Raw genomic sequence first — 17,330 nt, 5'->3', positions numbered from 1 at the left:
TTGCCCCTTAATGTAAAAGTAAATTTCTTACACTGGCTAATACATCAATTACCATTATAAGTCATGACCAACTGACCAATCAGTATTTTGTGTCTCGTTTTCCAGAAAAAATATCAAAACGTCCTACACTTGAGAAGCAAAACTACATAATAAGACTTGTTTTCTGAGAATATGGGCTCTTAAGTCATGAAGTGCAAAGTTAATGGGCATGGCCATGGAGTTTTGGTATTTTCGTGCAAGCATGCACTAAGTCTTGGTGCAAGTGGGGTTTTTTTTAAATCGCGTGTGCAACGCGCTAATGGGCTGGATCAAGTACAATTTAATTCTGAGGTTCTTCTCTGCTTATTGCAGTGTCTGTGTCCTGTTACTTTATATAGTCCATGCACCTTTTGCAGTGACTTAAAAATCACTCTACTACAACAGGTGAAAAAATACCAATACAAATTAGATCATAAATACAATTGTAAATATAAACATAATAAATATAATTGAAAAAGAAACCATAACCTATAGATATTTTAACATAAATCTCATAAATTTGTATTTCATAAGATGGCTCCAACTCTGATAATCAGGGACATAAGTTAATATTCCACTATATTTTAAGAGTTTGGACATGAACTTTATTATAACCTGCTGAATCTCCAAACTGCAAATGCAGGAACTAAATTTAGACTTTGCGCTGAAAACAGACGTGGTTTTGAAACGTCTAAGTGCAATGACCTATTTCTCAAACAAATTGCAAATTGCGATTTGCGCCACTTCATTAACATACAATACACCAACAGTTTGCCTGCATACACCCACAGATAGCACAAACACTCTCACCCACGTCCACTTGGGCTTTGCACTGGCACAAAAATTGCGCTTAGAATTAGTGCTCTCATGAAAATTGAATAAGATGTAGCACATGGTGGTTGCGCTTAGCACTGCACTTTGCGCACACACGAGAATAGATCCCTATATCTTAAATTTTTAAGTTTACGTTTTCCTACCCTATTAGCTAATAGTTTTTTCTTGTTTTAAGCATTAATCTAACACAATTTTGTAAGGTTTATACTTCAAGGGTTACGTAACCCAAAAATGCAAATTCTGTCATCACTTACCCTCATGTTGTTTCAAACCCATGTGAACTTTCTTATGTAAGGCTGGCACCAGAATGTCTACAACCAAAAGGCGCCATTTCTGGTAAAAGTCAAAGAACTCTGTGAGAATCAACGTCATAGAACTCTCTCACAAAAGCTGAAATCTACACCTGAATATCACCACAGTGTGATAAATTGCAAATCACCTTGCTGCCCCCTTTCTCTCCTTCAACAGCTCTGGACCAACACAAAGACATAAGATTTATATGTAAAAAATATAACAAATACCATGAAAACAAAGAATGCAACTGTATGTGTTTGATATCATTTAAGAGGTCTCTGTGCGACTGGTATAGTGGTCTCTTTCCCATGTTGATAAAACTAATGGTAACAAAGTTATAAGGTCTTTGCCAAATACTGCATAATTCTGGAGGTGGCTCCCCCTCCTTGACCTACAATTGAAATTATCTCCTGTATGTTAACAAGGTTAAACCCCAGGAAGTCAAGAACCCATTCACCCCCAAATCCTCATTGTTCAAAGGATAATACCATTTGGTACACAATGTTTATTCTGTCTGGATATTTAAGGAAAGTTGGCATGAAGTTCTGGGAATCTGTATGCAGATCTCCCATGCTGTACCACTGCATGTAGTTTTGTCAGGTATGTTTCTTTGACTTGTCTTTTATTTTTAGTAATGCTTGTTTATTCTGATCATGTGAAATTGGCTTTGATTTGAATTTCTGCAACAATGTTTTATATCCTACCTGACAAATAAATTGTTATTATTTGATTTATTCTGAATTCCTCTGAAATCATTACTGGAGCTTTAATATAGGAGGAAGTCATTTAAAGACTCTCAGTTTGAATTTAAACCACTCAGGACAACCAGGTAGGACAACCACCTAGGACAACCAGGTAGGACAACCACCTAGGACAGCCGGGTAGGATTTGAATTTCAATAGACCAGGGTAGACCATACTGGAGATTTAATATAGGAGAAACCACTCAGGACAACCGGGTAGGAGAAAGCCATTTAAAGACTCTGTCACTGCTCACTGCCCGTCTTAGCAAGTTGTATGTACGTGACTAAGCGGCAATATCATCTGGTTATGAGAAAAGCCAAACCAGACGATATTAGTTAACCCTACAACCGCTGACTAAGAACGGAACTGGCTATCCATTTTCAGGAGGTTTACGTAATTTAATAACGGCCGGCGTAAGTCTCCAAAGATCAAAAGGACAATGAATAGAAGAGGATTTAGAGTAATCAATAACCTAAAAATGTTGAATTAAAAGAATGATCAGAAATTAATTAGAGCTTAAATATAAATTAGAGATCAACTTAAAATTGGAGTCAGATTAATATAAAATTGGAGTCAGATCAAATGAATAACGGAATTAAATGTGTGAATTAACAATAACTGATTTACTTCAGCGCTCAGAAAAGACAGAACAACGCAGAGACCTTCAAGGGCAATTTATTGAAGTTCCGCTCTGGAACGGAAATGAAAAGGAATATCCAGATTCGCTTTTCCTTTTTTACACTTACATGGGTTTGAACATTTGACTAACAAGACTAATATTTCCTTAGGTATTGCATGAGAAAAGAAAAATCTGAATTTTTGTTTTTCAGATAATATGTATTTTATATATTATCTGAATATATTATAATCAGATAACATTTTCAAGATATATTATTTGGAAACAAGTCTATCTATGATAAATTTATCTTGTTTAGATGTTTTTCACAAATTAAGAAATTAATAACTGATTAAGAAAATATTTTTTGCAATGTACTCACTGCAACATGACAGCTTCTAATAGCAGTTGTTTATCCTTACTGTGTGTAAGTACAGCTGCATTTTATGCACTCTGTATGTATGATGTTGCTGCTATTCTGCACTGAATTTCTCTTTAGGGATCAATAATCATCAGTCTATCTGCTTCTATCTACTGAGATTGGACTGCACTGTGAGTTACTGTGCAGATACAACTATGGATGTTTCCCCCCAGCTGTGCATATTTCTCTCTAATTTTGTGTTAATAAATTGTGTTAGTGTGTGTATGTTTCACATTATAGGATTTTTAGAATCCGGGGACTTCATTTTTCTGTATTTATCATCACATCCTGAGGATTTTGGAGAGAGAGAGAGAGAGAGAGAGAGAGAGAGAGAGAGAGAGAGAGAGAGAGAGAGAGAGGCTTAACCCAAGAGAGGAAGGAAGCAAGCACAGGAAAGATGTGGGTGGTAAGGGGGGTGAACTTCTCTTTACCCCTTACAAAACTCAGGGGAGGAATTTCACCCATGTACAATCTGCCACAACTATCTTAACACTAAATGTAAATGAATAGACATATTTGAACAGCCCAGTGCTGTGCTTATTTTCGACATTAGGGCCATTCATTCTCATTTACAAAATGTGTTTGCAAATGAAGCGCCTTTGAATGATATTTTTACTGGAAGACGAAAATATAACTGCCTCTCCTGAATTAATTAGCCAAACATATTAATGTTTCCACAACTAATTTAATGAATCTGGCACATGAAACAACAAACTCCTCACATTTACAACCCACATACAAACACTTTTAACACAGTCTCAGCTCTCTTTTAGCATCTGAAGTTGTTGCTGTGAAATGTGTGTTTCTGCGAGTAAATTGGCGGTTATGTGGGCATCTGGAGCCTCATTTCCTGTGAGGTGCGAACTCGTGCACTTAAATGTGGCAAGGCAGTTGACTGTTCTTGTTGTTTTGCCCTGATCTTACATGTAGAATAATCATGCATCTAATGGGCTATATAAATGTTTACACATTCTGTACATTATAGATGCAACAAATCAGTCTATGCAGTTCTGCACAGTATTGTAAGTCAGTTTCAGTGCCAGCAGGTGCATGTGTGAAGTAACATTACATGCAGCCATTTCCGTGGCTCTGTTTGTTTATCACCCAGCTATTTGCAGATTTAATCACTCTTGGATTGGCAAAATGGGTTTTACAGCCTATTATCTGCAAGGGCTGTTGCATTGAACAGAATCATGACTGCACATTAGTCCAGTGTGTGTATGTGTGTGTGTGTGTGTGTGTGTGTGTGTGTGTGTGTGTGTGTGTGTGTGTGTGTGAGTGAACGGGGGATGGGGGGCTGGTAGTCCGTGAGCACAATGCAAGGTCATAAGAGAAGCGTTTCATGGCCAGAGAAAGAGAGAAAATTAGAAATGAGAGATGCAGAGAATGAGAGGGGGAGAAGGCTAAGAGAACAAGACAGCATATTCATATCCATCCCTGTATTTATAGTAAGCCTGCGGGGAGAGGGGCGAGAGGGGGTGTGGCTTAGACTATGACATTCTTTCTGATTGCCTGAAAGCAGTGGAGAGAGAGAGAGAGAGAGAGAGAGAGAGAGAGAGACTGTTTTAGCATGTGCGTGTGGTGTATGCATGTGTGTATGAACAAGAGAAGCATGCATGCATTTGTCAGATTGTGTGTGTGCGCATGAGGGATAGACAGGGCTGTTTTATTTTTAATGCACGCCTTAGAGAGAGAGAGAGAGAGAGTCATCTATGTAGAATGTGTCAGAGGGAGAGAAATCAAACTGGCTCCATGAAATCTGTGTGACTCAAACACAGTGTTCTCTGTGTCCACAAGAAAGGGAAGGAAAGCAAGGGAAGAGAAGAGGAAGAGGAAGACAGACAGAACTACAGAGAATGAGGTAAGACTGGGCTTTATTTATTATTTATGAATGTTAATTTGCTGTGTTTTTCTTAAACTCACAGTACGTGTACACATAGAGCATCACTGCACCCCCTACCAAACACACACAGACAGTGGACACTCAGTCGCTTACTGACATGTTTGTGTGTATATGAGAGCAAGCATCAGATGCATGCATTCTCTGTTCAGTGTTTGTGTCTTTGAGTGTGTGTTTATTTGTGAATGACAGTGAGCACTTACAGAATGTATTCTCACTGCAATCTTATGTCAGAGTGTGTGTCTGTGTGTGGATATTTTGGGCTGATCCATCCACCACCTCCCTGCATAGGTTACATGACTGATTTGTCACCGGTGCGCATGAGTGCCACACAGGGAGTGAAAGCCACTAACAACTGCACACAGACTGGCTGCTTCCTCTTTCAGTGTGTCTCAGCATTGATCCTTATCAGGCAGTCCGTCCCACCACTGTGTTTCAGTCTTCCACCTCATCACGTCCCTTTTCACCTCCTCTGCCTCGTTGGCATTGTCAGTTCGCTGAGGGTTTCCCTTTCCTCCTCTTTCTCTCTCTTTGTCATGCACCATCTCACAGCAAATAAATTAATACATTTATAATCAGTGTTTATGTCTTTGTTTTCCAGTAAAAATATCTAAACATCCGTGAAACAAGATAAATGTACTTGAAGTCTTTTTCAGAGACTTTTCATTGAGTATACCTTGAATTAAAGGTAAGTACTTTTTGGTTGTGTTTCGCTGATTGATATGGCATGACTCGGCTGGTGATGTGGTCTTAATACATTTGCCCCGTGTGGTGACTTGCTCCGTGTAAAATAAAACAGCTTTTATTAGGCAACTGATAGGACTGGACTTTCATGTGATTGTACATGATTTTAAGCATATTTCAGTTATGGCAACTCGTGAAATCAATTTAAGGTGTTTTAATGGATATCACAGGTTGAAAGGTTTGGTCTAGGTGGACTAGATCTGCTTACGCAGCTGCTGCAGAGCAAGTACGAAGACTTGCTACTGCTGAACATACACAGACAAACTGTGTTGAGCATGTAATATCGGCTTCACATTAGCCAATTTTCTTGCGTAACCTTCATTTGCATAATCGGATACTTACGGTCCCGTCAAGTGACCAATGTGCTTCCTTTACTGAAGAACCAACCAAGACCAAGAAATCGAATTGTTTAGAGTTGGCTAGTGTGAAGCCAGCTTAAGACATGCTGTTTCACAATTAGACATACATAAGACATGCTGCATCAAGCATGTAGGACATGCAGCTGCTGCATAATTAGACATACAGTGCATACAAGCCCTGTGAAGCAGATCTAGACAATTGGTGCTGGGGAGGAGGAAGGTTTCAGTGCTGCAGCGAGACCAGCTATCTGCAAACAACTGAGGCAATTTAAATGTTAGACAAAGAGAAAGTACACAAGTTGATTGGCTTAAAAGTTAATATGTCAAAGAACCTATCAGCTTGCGGCAGATTCTGAACTTAGAATCTTTTTTCAAAAGTATTAGTCCTATTAATTATTGCACCTTTACATTTATTTTTCTTACCCCACCAGCAAATATTTTCCCCTATTGTTTTAAGCATAAACCTCACAAATATTTGCTAGATTTGTGCTTAAAACAAGAGAAAGAACTATTTGCCCATGGGGGAAAAAACAAAAGGAAACTTGATTCTTGTTCTTGAGTCTTTAAAATTGAATAGCAATTTTGTTCCTCAAGTCAATGTATCATTTGTTATGGGTTTTTTTTTTTTTTTTTTTTCGACACATATACACTTTTTCTCTATTTACCTTCTTCTTATCATGCTCTTATCGTATCTGTCAGGGTGAGTGTGTGCTTGTGTGGCCACAAATCACCTTAAAATGCACTAGCCACAGAGATGTGTCAGTGGAGAATTGAAATGCCCTTGAAAGTCTTTAGAAGCAAAATTGGGGATAAAATGGCATGTTGGAAGAGATCTGAGCAGAGAGAGATGTGTTCCCTGTACCCACAGAGCACGTTACAATATCAGACTTCAGGGGAAGTGCAGGAAACACTGGGGTGGGGGACTCAAGCTGATTAATATGGGATAGGAGTGTGTGTGTGTGTGTGTGTGAGAGAGAGAGAGAGAGAGAGAGAGAATGTGTGTGTGTGTTTTCGTGTACATACACTGAAAAGAAGAGACGGTGCAGTAAAGTGAATCATGATTGTCAGATAAGCATCCTCATCTCAGCATGACCTCTACTCGGTTCCACATTTACTGCTACTCAAATCTTGCTCTGTCTTTCACAAATACCCTTCCTCTTACACTTACTCCCACTTTACTCAGAGGATAATTTTATTGCTCAGAGGTTGCTCTTTCATAGCTCAGGTGATATAATAGAGATCTCAATTATGTTTCATTTAAGTATTAACTTTGTTTTAGGTGTGTTTCTTAAAATTCCCCAGCAGAAAAAAATAGACGGCAATGAGACAATTGTAAACATACAGAAAGAGAATAGAGCTATAAAATGAATGTGGATAGCATAGCTCAAATCTCTGTCTTTTAAAAGTATCTTGGAAATTCTGAAAATCTGAGCACAATTTTTGACAATGTTGAGATAAGTGATAGACAGACATATCGGGCAGGCTGATAAATCAGACAATATTTAGCCGTTTTGAGGTTATCATTCAAAAACTGTGCCCAACTGGTTGATTAACAGAATTGTTATTTCGCCCTTCTGTCATTTCCAAAATCTACCAACAGCCTAGCCCTAACCAATGCAAAATGTACAATTTATGTTTCAAATATTTTTTTGTTTATTTCCAGTAAATATTGTGAAAAGAAACACACATATGATGGAATATCTCAGTTGATATAAAGTGTATTATCCTGTATTACACATACAGGATATCTGCACCTTGCTCTCTAGTTATTTTCATTGGCATGTGTGATGAGGAGGAGGGCGGTGCCAGGCCGTGATTACGCACGCCCGGCCCCCAATTGGACTAATCAGCCGAGGAGAGGGACGCGGCAGTTCGGGAGAGAGAGAGCCACATGCAGCTGCCATGTGTGTTTGTGTTGTGTGTCTTTTTGTTTAAATTAAATATAATTTTGACTGTTCAGCAAGTTCCCGCCTCCTCCTCTCCCAACCTAAACCTTGTTACAGCATGAAAAACCCATATCAGTCTCCCACTAGTTCTCTCTGAAACTTAAGAGGACACCCCATGAGGTGACTGGGGCCTTTTTCTCAGGAGAAAAATCAGGAGAGAAGCAGTTTTTATTTGCTCCCCATTTAATCTCATTACTGTCTAGGAGAAATAATTGAGATATTCAAAAGATCTAATTTGTGATTTTTCTTTCCCATGGGCAGTCATCAGAGCGAGCCATATCTTAATTTGCTTTTTAGTCTCAAGCAATAATCTCTAATAGCATTTGCACAAACGCACTTTATCGTAGTCAAAACCATGAATGTTAATCATTATGGTCAAGTCAGCCCACCTCAGATAGATAGATAGATAGAGTTGAAGTCAGAAGTTTACATACACCTTAGCCAGATACATTTCAACTCAGTTTTTCACAATTCCTGACATTTAATCATAGAAGACATTCCCTGTCTTAGGTCAGTTAGGATCACTACTTTATTTTAAGAATGTGAAATATCAGAATAATAGAAGAGAGAATGATTTATTTCAGCTTTTATTTCTTTCATCACATTCCCAGTGAGTCAGTTTTTCAGTTCTGCCCACAAATTGGATTGAGGTCAGGGCTTTGTGATGGCCACTGCAATACCTTGACTTTGTTGCAATTTTTCCACAACTTTGGAGGTATGCTTGTTGTTATTGTTCATTTGGAAGACCCATTTGCGACCGAGCTTTAACTTCCTGGCTGATATCTTGAGATATTGCTTCAGCATATCCACATAATTTTCTTTCTTCATGATGTCATCTATTTTGTGAAGTGTACCAGTCCCTCATGCATCAAAGCACCCCCACAACATGATTGTGCCATCCCCATGCTTCACGGATGGGATGGTGTTCTTCGGCTTGCAAGCCTCACCCTTTTTTCTCCAAACATAACGATGGTCATTATGGCCAAACAGTTCAATATTTGTTTTATTAGACCAGAGGACATTTCTCCAAAAAGTAAGATCTTTGTCCCCATGTGCACTTGCAAACTGTAGTCTAGCTTTTTTATGGCAGTTTTGGAGCAGTGGCTTCTTCCTTGCTGAGCAAGCTTTCAGGTTATTTCGATATAGGACTCGTTTTTCGGTGGATATAGATACCTGTCTATCTATTTCCTCCAGCATCCTCACAAGGTCCTTTGCTGTTGTTCTGTGATTGATTTGCACTTTTCGCACAAAACTACGTTCATCTCTAGGAGACAGAATGTGTCTCCTTCCTGAGTGGTATGATGGCTGCGTGGTTCCATGGTGTTTAATCTTGCATACTATTGTTTGTACAGAAGAACGTGGTACCTTCAGGTGTTTGGAAATTGCTCCCAAAGATGAACCAGACTTGTGAAGGTCCACAATTTTTTTTTTTCTGAGGTCTTGGCTGATTTCTTTTGATTTTCCCATGATGTCAAGCAAAGAGGCACTGAGTCTGAAGGTAGGCCTTAAAATACATCCAATTCAGTACACCTCATATCAGAAGCTAATTGCCTGAAGGCTTGACATCATTTTCTGGAATTTTCCAAGCTGCTTAAAGGTACAGTTAATTTAGTGTATGTAAACTTCTGACCCACTGGAATTGTGATGTAGTCAATTAAAATTGAAACAATCTGTCTGTAAACAATTGTAAGATTACTCATGTCATGCACAAAGTAGATGTCATAAACGACTTGCCAAAACTATAGTTTGTTAATATTAAATCTGTGGAGTGGTTAAAAAAATAGTTTTAATGATTTCAACCTAAGTATATGTAAACTTCTGACTTCAACTGTAGATAGATAGATGGATGGATGGATGGATGGATGGATAGATAGATAGATGGATCCTCTATCGATTGATTGATCTTAAGTTAGGCCTAATGCCTTATTTAGCACATTACAAATGAGTGTTACAACTGTCCCGGTAGTTTTACAACAGTACCCAGCATGAGGACATTTGTAACAAATGCGCTCCTTGTATTTACACACTGTTTATGAAAAATAGGAACTGTATATGCAGGTGATATTTACTTATTAAGGCATCTCATGTGGATAAAATGGCATGTTATTTTTCTGGTCAGTATTTGTGAAGTATAGCAAAAAAGTGTTTCAACTGTACTCATTCCACCATACTTTAAAGAACATAAATGTACAAAAACATTTTAGTTTATGGACTGGGCTTGTCAAAGTGTATCACCTGTTCACAGCAAATAACTATATAACTTTACACTGGTAGAATATCTGAAGCCATCTATGAAAGTGGGAGAAAATGTCATAAGTGTGGTGATAATATGAAAAGGGACAAACTGTGTAAACGGATGTGGTTTATATTTGTAATGAATTATCAGTGATCACATCAGTGTCTGTGATGTTGTGCAGTTGGTTGCGGGAAGCTCATTGCTGTGGTTTTATTGGCATACTGGCAGAAAAGTGTAAGCAATGTGGGTGCCTATGAAGAAAGTGTATATTATTTGTTTGTGTGTCTCAGCTCTTTGTGTGTATGTGCCCTGCCAAATCTTTCTTTACTGTCATGTTATTTAAAGGTATAGTCCACCCAAAAAGGAAAAGCCAGTATTTACCTGTGTCACACCCTCATGTCGTTCCAAACCCTTATGACTTTATTTTTTACCATGGAACACAAAAGGAGATGTTAGGCAGAACATCCAAGCTGATTTTTCCCATGCGATGAAAATAAATGGTGACTGTGGCTGTTAAGCTCCAAAAAGGATACAATTCATGCACTGTATTCCAAGTCTTCTGAATACAAAAGCTTTGTGTGAGGAGGAATAGTCCGAAATTCATTATTGACTGAAAATCTTGCTTGACAACTGAAGTCACCAATCGCTTTCATTGTATAAAAAAAGAGGATCTTACACATTCTGCTAATTAATTTATTTTGTGTTCCACAGAAGAAAGTAAGTAATATGTGTTTGGAATGGCATAATGGTGAGTAAGTGGGTGAGCTAAACACCCATGTTTCATGTTTAGTGCTTTTGTCTGTGTGGCGGCAGCATGACACAGAGAGAACAGCAGAGTTTTCAGCAATGGTGGCTTTTAGTGTGAGTGTGTGATGAGGCCCTGTGGTCTCCTGCTTGGAGAGATAAGACCAGAGCTCGTCCTCATCCCTGCCTCCACTGGGAGCGTAAAACAGGATTGATCCCATGAATCTCCAGTTCCCCTCAGTTTCTTAACTCAATACAGCAGACAGATCAAGTTTAAAGAAGCACATTCACTTAGTCAGGACACTGGACCCATCTTCAGACGGGCATTCCACTGCTGGATCAATACGTGCCTGCTTTTGTGTAGCCTATATATAAAAGAATGAATTCACCACCATTTATGTGCTGATTTTGTAAATAATAAATGCAATATGCAATTAGATGAGTGGACACTTCTTTTTATAGAAATGCAGCCTTGCATTTTTTTTCGCCTGAAATATCATATTAGGGTTTATTATTTAAAATGCTTTATCCTTTCCTACAAAATAGAGAAACCAAGAGTATCAAAAACAAAACAAAAAAAAAACAAAAAACATTGTCATACAGCAGTGCTCGCTTACACTTTTGTGTTACAATTCAATTCCATTGTACACAAATCTGATTCTATGCTTGTGAATCAATAATAGCATTATCATAATGAAGTCTCTGCTGAGTCCTGATTGGCTCGCTGAGGCTTTTGACCTCTAACCACTCAGAAGGAAGAGAGGAGCAGGCTGCCACAGCCACTCAATAACTGAGAGTGCATGATGTGTCTTACATGTCTAAAAAGACATTTATTTGATCAAAAAGTGTTTACCGAGTTATTTTTTTCGATCTTTTATGACATTGGCACATGAAAAGCATTGCCCCATGTGACAGGAATAGGGTATAATTGCAAGAAGGATAATATTGTGTTATATTCTTTTGTATGTTGGTTTCATTATAGCTTTGTTCATTAAAATAAAAAAAAAAATAAAAAAAAAGAAATATACATATAGATGAGGAAGGTGTTGATTTATTCTGTTTTGTTATTTAAAAAAAAATAAACATGTACACAGATCAGTATGTTTAATCAAATGCTGTACATATTCGGTATACCCTAAAAAAAATCCTTTTTAAATTTAATTTCAGTTTCATAACAAAATTCCATCAAATGGAACAGAGTAATCTTTAACAAAATTACATACAAATTGAAACCTAAATATTTAGGTTATTTTGTAAAACTGAAATGCGTACATTTTAAAAATAGACTAAAATATTTTTCTTGAGTGTACATGCAATTTTGCCACTGCTGCAACATCCATGATCACCCATTAGTATACATCGGTGTTTCCAACTAGTGGTTCATAACCCAAAAACAGAAAAATGCTAAATGCAAATAAAAAAGTGCAATTAACCATATAATCCTGCATCGTTAGAATAGCAAAATAAGCTTATCCAGACATCCAATTTAGGAAGGAGAAAATGCTTCCCAAATCTTTGTTGTTGGCATCACAGGCAGTGCATCCAATCAAACTCTAAAGTGTTTTGGCTGTGTCAACTGGAAATATGGCTAATAATTATACAGTATTTGGCTCAGTGTTTGTCTCATGTGATTGTCTGACAAATAGGATACATTAACAGTTCTGGTACTTTGTTGGGTCGCCAGTTTAAAATCTGGGTCCTGAAGCAAAACCTTGCCAACCATTGCATTCATGCAAATGTAATTACATATATAAACTTGAGCTGTAAATTTATTACATTTTTAATCTAATTAATTACATGATGATTAATTAATCGAATTAATCACAATTAACTGCAATTCACCACGAACAGTACATCATTATTTGCTGAGAAAGGCCCCCAAATAAACATAATTCATATAAATAATTCAGAATAATTCAAATAATTACAAATATAATATGTAGGGCCTTTAATAAATATATAATACGGATTGAAATTCAGTTTTAAATAAATAGCATTATTGAATAAAGCACTGATAATTCAATACAAAAAGTGGCTTAAGAACTCAGTATATTGTTTGTTTTATTCTCATATCATTAAACAAGCCATTGCATTGAGTTTGTCACTGTGTCCAGTTCTCACATAAGCGGTCTTGCGTTCTGTCTGCACTATTTTTAATTGTCACTCTTTGTACATGTGCTTGCCTCAGACAAACGCGTTTAGTGCATCTCACTGGTATTCGGCGACATAAACACCGCATTTTTAGGACACTGTGTCAAGTTAAAAGTAGTGAAATCTTTAATGCCTTATGGGGGGTCCTGAATCCCCCCAGCTCCCACTCAATTCGAGCACTGCGTACTTTTATGGAATTTACATATGTGTCAGGGGGCATGATTAACTGTGTAATTATTTACTCGTTATTTTTATATAATTAATCACACTTAATTAAAGTGTTAAATCAACAGCCCTAATATTAACGTATTTACAAATAAACAACAAGTGTGCATCCGTCAGGGCAGCTACATCTGCCTCTCAATTCTCACCTCAAATTGTGTGGTACCCTACATTTTTAATGCACCGTGCTAGAGTAGCACTCTCCAGTGTGAGTGTGTGTTTGTGCTGAGAGCCATGATGAGTCAGGTCCCTCCACCCTCTCTTAAGACCAACGGCCATCATTGGCGCAACTCACATGTACTCCAGCACACTTAAGGTAGCCATCCTGCAACAATCAGTCACTTCTGTAAGAAAACAGAGCTTCTAATAACCCCTCACCCCACACGGTCTGATGTGCCATTTATATGAGTTAACAGCTCTTGTTCTAGTTGTTTTTCTTTTTTTTTTTTTTTTTTTTTTTGTAAAAGAGTGTATGGATACTTAATTTAGGATTGACAGGATGTCTTCATGAGAGAATTTTTCTGAATCACACACTGCAGAAGACAAACAGGATGTGGGCAGGTGTGCTCGGTTCAGTTAACTGTTTTCTGTCTTCTGAAAGTGCCAAGATACGTCACATTGAAGTAAAGTTTCTCTCATCTCACATTTCTATGTTTACTTCCATATTCATTCATTGTCTGTGTTTGTGTTCCCCATTTATACAGTGGGGCTCACAAGTCTGAGTCCACATAGAAAATCTGGGATTCAAAATCTAGTTTAAACCTGAAAATAAAAAGAATGTTTTAGGATTTTGAAACATAAAACAAAGAAACATAATGACGTTAAAAAATAACTAAGAAAAACATACGATTCTGCACTATTACTAGGTCACTTATCAGATAAGAGAAGGTCAGATTTCCTTGCTTCCATTGAAGCACATACAGTAAGATGCTCATGGAAAATGCTCAAATCATGCTGTGGAGTCCATGCCAGCTCAAGTGCATTCTGTCATTAAAGCAAGAAGGGGACATAACTAAAACTAAATTCTGAAATTAAATTTTTCAATTCAGCGTTTCACACAAATTGCTATGCTTATAATCTGATTTGAAAGGAAACAAGAATTGTAGTCAATTAGACAAATGCAAAAATAGAAGTATTTTCACACCCAACTTCCCTAACTGTCTCTCTCTTTCTCTCTCTCTTACTCTCTTTTCCAGTCATGGACAATCATATTTAACCACGGTCTCAGGAAACAGATGAACTATCAGGCCCCTGCAAAGCTCCCATATTCTCTGCTCTGAAAATTAAACTGTGAATGCACACACACCGTGCTGAAAGAACTGCTTAGATTGGAGCTCGCCCGTGTCCACACGCACACTTTCAAACAGAGACTTCCCTGTTCCGTTTTCGCTGAAAGCACAGATTGAAAGTCAGGGTTTTTCTTTAGTCGCCCGGTACTAACTCCAGACAGTACATGAATAGTCTCTCTGTAATATAATGGAAATATAACTCATTTAGCAAAGAACCAAAACGACACCGACAACACATTGGAACAGTCATTAATTGTGAAGACAAAAAAAAAAAAAAAAATCCTGTTTGTGATCTTCTTACACTTCGGGCTTGATTAAGTCCATAGGACAGATACACCAGCAAAGGAGACCATGACATCACATGGAAAACTGAGAAAGGAAAAGGCGGAGTATGAGACACAAATCAAAGGTACTGTAAAGGAAATGTAATGTAACTCAATCTTATGCTCTCTCTATCTTACTCAAGCTGTATAGACTGATATACTAAGTACTTCCCTACATTTAAAGGTGCACTCTATAAATTATTATTATTTTTTTTTTTTTTTTTTTTTATGTTGCGCTGGCCGATATGAAAGTCATCTGGGATTTATACTAACACCTATAGATATACATCCAGTATCACACAAACGTTTTTGGTAACTGATGTGTCGCGCTATACAAAATGCTATTGAATCGAGCCATGACATTTTTTCTTTTTTCTTTTCTTTTTTTGGAAAAAAGTCAATATCAGTATTTTTGTCTTGTTTCTAATAAAGATATCGAAACTAAACTATATTGAAATTAAAATAAGATAAATTGAATCGAGAAGCAAAATTGCAAATTAAGACATTAAGATTCAGTTTCAGAGAATATGGCCTACTTTAAGTTAGGTTAATTTTTCTTACCTCATTGGAAAATTGCTTTCTCTTGTTTTAAGAATATATACACTTACCGACCACTTTATTAGGTACACCTGTACACCTTCATATTCATGTGATTATCTAATCAGCCAATCGTGTGGAAGCAGTGTAATGCAAAAAATCATGCAGATACAGGTCAGGAGCTTCAGTTAATGTTCACATCAACCAACAGAACGGGGAAAAAAATTTGATCTCAGTGATTTAGACCATGGCATGATTGTTGGTGCCAGATGGGCTGGTTTGAGTATTTCTGTAACTGCTGATCTCCTGGGATTTTCACACACAGCAGTCTCTAGAGTTTACTCAGAATGGTGCCAAAAACAAAAAACATCCAGTTAGCGGCAGTTCTGTGGACAGAAACACCTTGTTGATGAGTGAGGTCAACAGAGAATGGCCAGACTGGTTCGAGCTGACAGAAAGGCTATGTTAACTCAGATAACCGCTCTGTACATTTGTAGTGAGCAGAATAGCATCTCAGAATGCACAACATGTCGAACATTGAGGCGGATGGGCTACAACAGCAGAAGACCACGTCGGGTTTCACTTCTGTCAGCCAAGAATAGAAAGCTGAGGCTGCAGTGGACCTACCATCTGTATGTCGCAGCAGAAATCGAGATTTGTCAGACCAGGCAATGTTTTTCCAATCGTCTACTGCCCAGTTTTGGTGAGCCTGTGCCCACTGCAGGCTCAGTTTCCTGTTCTTAGCTGACAGTAATGGTACCCGGAGGGGTGTTCTGCTGCTATAGCTCATCCGCTTCAATGTTCGACATGTTGTATGTTCAGAAAAGCTTTTCTGTATCGCACTGTTGTAACGTGTGTTTATTTGGGTTACTGTCACTTTCTTGTCAGCTTGGACCAATCTGGCCATTTTCCTCTGACCACTGTCATTAACAAGCCGTTTTCAACCACAGAACTGCCTCTTGCAGGATGTTTTTGGTTTTTTGCACCATTCTTTATACACTAGAGACTACTGTGCTTAAAAATCCCAGAAGATCAGCAGTTTCAGAAATACTCTAACCAGCCCGTCTGGCACCAACAATCATGCAATGGTCGAAATAACTGATATCATATTTTTCCCCCATTCTGATGGTTGACATTAACTGAAGCTCCTTGTCAGTATCTGCATGATTTTATGCATTGCACGGCTGCCACATGATTAGCTGATCAGATAATTGCATGAATAAGTAGGTGTTCAGGTGTACCACATAAAGTGGTTGGTGAGCATATATATATATATATATATATATATATATATATAATATATGAAACCCATCCATTCATACAAACATTATCTCTCTCCCTCTATTTCTTGTTCAGAGGTACGTGGTCAGCTCTCGGAGCAGCTAAAAATCCTGGATGCACAGCTGGAGGTGAAAACACAGCAGCTACAGGATCTAAGCGAGTACCTGCGCAGACGGGGTGAGATTGAGGCAGAGTATGCCCGCACTCTGGAGAAACTCAGCGAGAAGTTCACCATCAAGACTAAAAGGTACCCATCGTACTTTTAGCATTATGAAATTAAAACCAGCCATGGCCTAATGTTTTGCACAAATTTGCTAGACACATTGAGACGTGGTCATGCAGGAAAGGTTTGATTCTGGCCTGCATTGTGGCCAGATCACATCCTGCTCATACTTTCCTGCTCCCTCTCTACGGTCTCTCCCTCTTTCTCTCTGTGTATATATATATATATATATATATATGTGTGTGTGTGTGTATGTATATAGCCTATACATATTTGGGTATGAGTAGCTTACATGAAATACTTTAGGGAAGTTGAAATGTCCTGCAGTATGATATGCTATACTCCATATAAATCTATTTAAACAGTATTTTGCTCATTCATTTATGTATAATTACTATGCATGCAAATGTACTGACCTTACATTAATGAAGAAACTACATGGAATATTT

At 37.9% G+C, this 17,330-nt stretch overlaps 1 protein-coding gene across 3 annotated transcripts in view; it reads left to right on the top strand.

Moving 5' to 3' along the window:
• The first annotated feature begins 4,465 nt into the window (after positions 1–4,465).
• The window catches only part of LOC127419432 (SLIT-ROBO Rho GTPase-activating protein 3-like), a 41,895-nt gene continuing 29,030 nt past the window's right edge, over positions 4,466–17,330 (top strand). For all 3 annotated transcript variants that reach the window (XM_051660814.1, XM_051660813.1, XM_051660812.1), the window contains exons 1-3: positions 4,466–4,787; positions 14,425–14,926; positions 16,734–16,905. In XM_051660814.1, coding sequence (XP_051516774.1) covers positions 14,869–14,926; positions 16,734–16,905 — 230 coding nt within the window. In that variant the 5' untranslated portion in view covers positions 4,466–4,787; positions 14,425–14,868. The remainder of the gene's footprint in view (positions 4,788–14,424; positions 14,927–16,733; positions 16,906–17,330) is intronic.

The sequence above is a fragment of the Myxocyprinus asiaticus genome, chromosome 28, assembly GCF_019703515.2.
Source record: "Myxocyprinus asiaticus isolate MX2 ecotype Aquarium Trade chromosome 28, UBuf_Myxa_2, whole genome shotgun sequence".
NCBI classification, from domain to species: Eukaryota; Metazoa; Chordata; class Actinopteri; order Cypriniformes; family Catostomidae; genus Myxocyprinus; species Myxocyprinus asiaticus.
Note: the sequence above shows the minus strand (reverse complement) of the source record. Positions and strands in the feature narration are given on the sequence as shown.